Source organism: Mustela nigripes, chromosome 13 (assembly GCF_022355385.1).
Source record: "Mustela nigripes isolate SB6536 chromosome 13, MUSNIG.SB6536, whole genome shotgun sequence".
Classification (NCBI taxonomy): domain Eukaryota; kingdom Metazoa; phylum Chordata; class Mammalia; order Carnivora; family Mustelidae; genus Mustela; species Mustela nigripes.
In genome coordinates, this window is record NC_081569.1 from 71,464,391 (window position 1) to 71,471,784 (window position 7,394).

At 42.0% G+C, this 7,394-nt stretch overlaps 1 gene segment (V, D, J or C); it reads left to right on the top strand.

The window, feature by feature from the left end:
* Positions 1–4,584: 4,584 nt before the first annotated feature.
* Positions 4,585–6,216, top strand: LOC131998741 (T cell receptor alpha variable 6-like). The segment is given in 2 exon segments: positions 4,585–4,701; positions 5,334–6,216. Coding segments are annotated over 2 exon segments (519 nt in total).
* Positions 6,217–7,394: the final 1,178 nt, after the last annotated feature.

The following is a 7,394-nucleotide window of genomic DNA, read 5'->3' on the forward strand; positions in this document are numbered from 1 at the left end:
TGCATGATATTTATTACATTTTATCTTGAGGCAAGAGTACTCTAATTTGAAAAGCACAAAGTTGACTATTTGAAAACGAAAGTGTTGCAAAATCAATAGGCAATCAATAAATATTGGTTGGGCAAATAAATGAAGTACCTCACATGATGAAATAAATTCCAGAGAGATTAAAGTAATTAAATCAAGAGTTGTTAGTAAAAAATATAAATGTGTGTTAGTCAACAAACTGAAGAAGAATTTTCTAAACTTAAGAACAGTGAATGAAATCATGGGAAAAATAGAATAATTAATTACATAAATATTAAAAGCTAATTTATTATATGAAAAAAATGACCAAAATTACATTCAAACCAGTTTACTGATAACTTGCTGTTAATCTCACAAAAGATTAATAATTCTTCTGCATAATTTCTATATGCTTAAAAAGGAAAACATTAATATCGAAATAGGTAAATATACAGAAGATGTGATGAGGACACTTGCACAGGAAAAAAATAAATGGTTCAAAACACATGGAAAATGTTTAAACCCACTGGTCTTCTTAAAAATGTATAGAAATAACTTTAAAAAAACATTAGGGAGTTGTAGGAATAATTTAATAGCAATATTAAAGAACAGAGAATTTGAGCAAAATGTTGTGAAATAAACATACACTAGTGTGAGAATAACTTTGTAAGCTATTTTGGAAAGTAATTAAAAAACATGACTTAGTAAAAACCAGATTAATTTCCTTGTAATTTTTCCCCTGGAAAACTTGTCTTCAGGAAAACCCTCCCTGCATATGAAAAAAATTATTTACAAAGTTATTTGGGAAGTTATTTATATTACCCCAAATTTAAAATGAAAATGTCTAATCTTAAAAGGAAAGGCTTGGGGTGCCTGGGTGGCTCAGTCAGTTAAGTGTCTGACTCTTGATTTCTGCTCAGGACATGATGTCAGGGTCCTGGAATCGAGCGCCATGTTCGGCTTCCTGCTCAGCTAAGGAGTCTGCTTGTGGATTCTCTCTTTCTCTCCCTCTGTTCCTCCCCCTGCTCTTTCTTTCTCTCTCAAATAAATAAATAAATAAACCGTTAAAAAAAGAGGGGGGGAAGGGCTTAGTCGTCCAAATGGAATATTATATAGCAAATAAATGGCACTTGTAAAGAGAATCTATAATGGTTATCAAGATATGAGCTGGTGTGATTGCTATTTTTTTTTTTTAAAGAGACTATTTATTTGCTTATTTGCCAGGCAGAGATCACAAGTAGGTAGAGCAGCAGGTGGGGGGGTGCGGGGAGGGAAGCAGGCTCCCTGCTGAGCAGAGAGCCTCATGTGGGGCTCAATCCCAGGACCCTGAGATCAGGACCTAATCCAAAGGCAGAGGCTTAACCCACTGAGCCACCCAGGCACCCCGTGTGATTGCTACGTAGGGAAAATATGAACAGCACAAAGTTTGGAAAGTAATTCACAAGATATTGATAATGTATATCCTTGCTTAGCAGAATAAGCAGTGATTTTTCTCTTTTCATTCTCGTTTTTTCCATTTTCTAAAATATAAGCCTAGTTGATTTAAGGTATCTCTAATCCTTATCTGCAAATTCTCTAAAATTCCTCCTAGCTCTGAAGCTCAGTGAGCTGTGGCTCACTGACCATGGTTCACAGTGTGAGGGCTGGCCCAGCAGCCTGCGTTGCATCCCTTTACTTAGACAGTTCCCATTTACTGCGTTCTTACTGTGTGCGATGTATGTACAAAGAGTTTTATGTACATTTGTCCATCCAGGTCTCCTCATAACTTCTGATAATATTTCTGTTTTATACACAATTACATTAAGTAGCTTGCCCAAGCTCAACTAGAGATTAAATGCAAAAGTGGGTTTCAGAGCCTGGACAGCTTAAGGCTGGAACACAGTCCACAATGCCGATCAACCTCTGTCTCCAAATTTCTCCTGTGGACAAGCGTCCAGGTTAAATGTATAGGACTTTTATAAGATTACTTACTTGCTGAAAAGCCTCTGTAGGGTTTTTGTTGTTGTTGTTGTTGTTGTTTGCTAATAGATAAGCTATAAACTCAAGCATTCAAAATCGTTTGCTATCTAGACCCAAACTCTCCTTCCAGCTTTATTTCTCAGCATATGCTAGCCCATTCTCCTCTTTCTTCCTTCCATGCATTCATTTGCCTGTCTGTCCATCTATCCATCCCTCTATTGTTAAAGCCACAGAATGGCTTAAATGTATTTGAGGAAGTGACAACAATACAGCCACCATGTCATTAACAAAGTAGGAAAGAAAGAAATTCTGATATACGCAATCTGTTGTATTAAAAAAAAAAAAAATTGACCTTCCAGGGAGTATGGTTCTGCATGAACTGGGAAACTTCCCTGATTTGAGTTTCTGCTGGATTTTAAGTGAGTATTTATTACGTTATCTCAACAAGATCAAGAAGAAAGATCTCTTGAAGTCAAAGTGTTGGGTCCCCCAATAATGGGTCCATGATTAAAGGAGAGAGACCGATACAAAGCAAAGGTCAAGCAAAGCTTTATTTCGTGCCAAGCATCAAGAATCAAACCAAGGGGGACGCCTGGGTGGCTCAGTTGGTTGGACGACTGCCTTCAGCTCAGGTCATGATCCCGGAGTCCCGGGATCGAGTCCCGCATCAGGCTCCCAGCTCCATGGGGAGTCTGCTTCTCCCTCTGACCTTCTCCTCGCTCATGCTCTCTCTCACTGTCTCTCTCTCAAATAAATAAAAATAAATCTTTAAAAAAAATTAAAAAAAAAATAATCAAGTCTAGGGGCGCCTGGGTGGCTCAGTGGGTTAAAACCTCTGTCTTTGGCTCAGGTCATGATCCCAGGGTCCGGGGATCGATCCCTGCATTGGACTTTCTGCTCAGCGGGGAGCCTGATCCTTCCTCTCTCTCTCTCTCTCTTTGCCTGCTTCTCTGCCTTCTTGTGATCTCTGTATGTCAAATAAATAAATAAAATCTGTAAAAAAAAAAAAAAAAAGAATCAAACCAAACATTCGGGGTGCGCCTCTTACAAGAGAGGGCGACCCCTGTTTGTTTCACAGACTTTTATACAGCAAAGGCCACGTGGTTGGGCCCGGCCACACACAGAGAAAGCTGCACTTATGCTAGGTGACCAATTAAATTACAATTTACCCTAGTAGACATTTGAACCAGCCTATCACCTTAGTTAGAATTGGTGCCCAAAGGGCGGGGCCCATACTCCTTGGTAGCTAGGAGACAGTATGCGCCCCCACTGATTGAATACCTCCTCCTGGCCTGACCCACTCTTGTATTTGGACTTTGTTACGTGGGACTGGTTTCCAGGACTTGTTTCTAAGTAAGTTCTCCTGGGGTGGGGAGCAGAGTCAATTTAAGTTTTACAACAAACTGGCAGTTCAACCAGGGTGGGGCCACTCTGGCTGAACAGGCTCTTACAAAAGCCATAATTTTCCTGCCTTTCGGAAGGCCAGGAGGAGTGAAGAGAGGAGGTTCACTCCCTGGATCTGAGCACTTTTCCTAGAATTCAGGCACGTGCTCTCCTGTGCTTTACATTATCGACAGCTGGTGACATCCTCTGGCTGTTGTAGAAAAAGAATAGTGAGGGCGGTGGAACTGAACCCTTTGGAAATGTGATCATTTGTCCTGTATCAAATCTTAATACTGCAAATTCCCTTTTCTGGACCAAGACGAGCATTCATATAGTCCTGCTACTTCAGGTAGAGGCATCGGCATTGCCAGGAATCTTGTTAGAAATATAGACTATCCAGTCCCACTGGAGACCCAACTGTGGGGGCCATAGACTGGCTGCCCCAAAATGGGTCACTTTGGCTTGAAGGTTATTTTCAGTTAAAAGGCAATCAAAATCCAGCAGATTCAGGAAAAACTCTTATCCACACACCACCACCACCCCCAGCCTAATAAGAATTGAGATAAGCTATCTGCTCCAGGAAGACAACTATCACTATACTGTGAATTAAGTATGGTAGACAGGGAGGAACTTAGCAAAGTCTGTCTGATCAAAGTCCTCTATGTCCCATTGTCTCTGAGTCCTCCAGCAAACATTTGCTTAGCAAATATTTACTTTTACATCTTCTTGTGAATTACTTCCTTCCCTTTGAAGTCCCAGACCCCTAACCCCTTTTCCTTAGTTCAGAATGACGTAGAAACCTCATTTTGTCTTTGAAATTTCCATGTCTGCGTGGATTCCCTGTAAGCACATCAGATTTAATTTTCTCTTATTAATCTGTCTCATGACGATTTGATTCTTAGTCTGGCTAGAAGGATGTTGTAAGGAACAGGATAGTGATAGTGTTGATCTTTGTCATAATGAAAAACAATCTGTATTTTAGCAAAATCCCTAGGTAATTTGTATGCACAGTGAGAAGCACTTGTCTTCAACACACTTTGTTATTGTAAAAACCTTCTGAACACAAGATGGCGCTCTTTCCTATCTATTTGGCTCCTCCCTCAGCTTTGAGCCCTGTTCACTCTAAAGCTGGATGAGGTCAGTGAGTGTCTGCAGAAGGCTGTACAAGCTTGTCACTGATTGGGTAGGAAGCAGAAACTTCCTCCCACAGATGAACTCCAGTGACACCCACCAGACTAAAGGGAATGGCTTTTGGTTTCAGGAGAGTGAGTCCACATGCCAGGCCACAGCTGGGGAGAAGAATGAAACTGTTCCTGGGAGTTATTCTGGTGATTTTGTGGTTTCCAGTGGACTGTGAGTTGGAGGCTTCCTGGTGATGAGGGCAAAGAGATCCAGGCACCCAGCCCGCAGGATAGAGATGGGAAGGGCTAAGATCCATTCTGCTTCTTCTTTGGTTATATCAAAGAAGAAGTTGTGAAAAGAAAAATATGATACTTTAAAAAAATTATTTATTTTAAGGGTGCCTGGGTGGCTCAGTCATTTAGCATCTCCCTTTGTTCAGGTCATGATGCCAGAGTCCTGGGATAGAGACCCCATCAGGCTCTCTGCTCTGCGGGAGCCTGCTTCTCCCTCTACCACTCCCCCTGCTTGTCTTCTCTCTCTTGCTATGTCTCTGTCAAACAAATACATAAAATCTTTAAGAAGAAAAAAAATTTATTTATTTTAGAGAGAGAGAGAGCGAGAGCATATGAGTGATCCAGAGGTGGGGCAGAGGGAGAGGAAGAGAGAATCCTAAAGCAGACTCCCTGCTGAGCACTGAGCTGAGTGCAGGGCCTGATCCCAGGACCCTGAGATTATGACCATAGCTGAAATCAAGAGTCGGCTGTTCAACCGACTGAGCCACCCAGTTGCCCCCCAAAAAAGACTCTTATGAGTGTCAATGTAGTGACTAAACCTCTTGTCTCTGGTATTGTGTTTCTGCCTAGGGGTAAGCAGCCAAAAGATGGAACAGAATCCACAGTCCCTGAGCATCCAGGAGGGTGAGAAGGCGGTGCTGACCTGTAACTACACGAATTATTCTCCAGTGGTCTTCCAGTGGTATCGACAAGATCTGGGAAGAGACCTTGTCTTCTTGCTACTAATACGTGAAAATGAGGGTGAAAAACAGACAGGAAGACTGAGGGCCACCTTTGATAAGACCCTCCAGCAGAGTTCCTTTTATATCACGAAGTCCCAGCCTGCAGACTCAGCCACCTACTTCTGTGCTGCAGACACACAGCAGGGCCCTGCCACCTGCTTCCTGCACCCAAACTCTGCCAGTGGCTCAGTCAGCAGAGCTGCTGGCAGAGCTGCTGGCTGTGCTGACCTCAAGGCCGAACAAGTGGGGGCCACTTGAAAGGGTTAAAGGCTGTGAGCCAGAGCCCTGGATCTACCTCCAGCCTGAGTCTCTCCCTGCTGATACCGCTGTGTGTCTATGAGCAGCTCCTGAGAATCTCTGGTCTCATTTGCCTCATCGGATCATGAAGGGCTTACCACATGATTCTCAAGTTTGTCTCAGCAATGAAATCCAAACAGTCTAATTTTTTAGGAAAAAGAAATATGCCCTGAAGAATGCCAGAGATCAAGAAAAGAGGATTTATGTGATGCATGCACATGTTTATATATATGTGTATCTGTGTGCATGTTTAAGGACAATTAATTCTGCCCAGTTTTTGTGACTAGGCCAGAACAGCCTGAGACATATACAGGGTTAAACACATTCCTTTTAAACATTAACTGTATATTCCTCCACATAAACAACAACAGCAAACAAACCAGTCTAAACATTCCTGAGACCCTTTTAAACTGAACCTCAAATAATGATATAAAAAATTGACCTGTGTTTAAAAAAAAAATTCAACCAAGTAAAATTGAAGATCTAATTGTTTTTGTTAAATGATTCTTGCACTGAACAACATTCTATCCAGTAAGTAGAGGAAAGCTCTGCAGAGCTGCAGGAAAGGAAAGGTTTTTTTAAAGTCTGAGAGAAGGCATTAAAAAAAAAAAAAGCATTTATTAGGAAGGAATCCAGTGTTTAGGCAAGGTTGCCCTCCTAAGAGGGGTGGAGCCTTTCAGGAGACTGCCTCTGGAAAATTCCAGCTTGGCCAGTTAAAAGTCCATTCCTGAGGGGGTTGAAACTGTAGTCAGGTTAGTTATTAAATCTTGGTTTACTGATTGGGGCTTTAAGTGGCTCTATTATGGATATGTGGTTTTTCTTTTGAACACCTATATTCTTTGATATTACTCATCTTGTGAAGGAAGGGCCAGACTATACTGGGCAACATGCCGTAAGTCATGAACACCACAAAAATGGATTTAGTGCTGTAGGAAAGACATTAGGGTTCGAAGCCGACAGCCAAGAAAGAGCTCTTGAGATGTTATGCTCAAAAAAGATGGTTTCATCGAAGCACAGGAATAGGGCCCATGGGCAGAAAGAGCTGCACTGGGGTCCTGAGGAGTGGCCCATTATATACTTTCAAGTTAGGAGGGAGTCAGGGATAGGGTAAGTCCCTAGGGAATTTGGAAGCAAGGTTTCCAGGACCAGGAGGGGACTAGCTGTTGTTAGGAAAAGATCGTGTTTTACTATCCGGTCAAACCTTGGTCCTGAGACCCTTCAGATGTATAGTGTGGGTTGTATGCTCGGGAGGTGATTGCCAGCATGCATCTTGGGGGTGGGGGTAGAGATAAAGGAAATTTCCAAAAGAATTTTTATATGCTAAAATGACTTACAGGATCTGGGGTTCGGGCTAAGATTGGCTTTGTCCTCAGCAAAGTTTTAACATGGAGGCAGCTGAGTTCCTGGAGGAATGGCACTCTGCCTGTTTCAAAGACTTGTCAATGGGCTGTAGGCAGTAAGGAAATAAAAATATTTTTCTTCTACCTTTGTCTCCCACATCATTTAGAACCTTTGTTTACTATGTATGTGGTGTCAGTGAGTGTGTCTAAGTATAACTTAGAGGTGATGAGGGAACAGAAGGCTGGCTGAGGACAAAGCAAAAGCTGACACT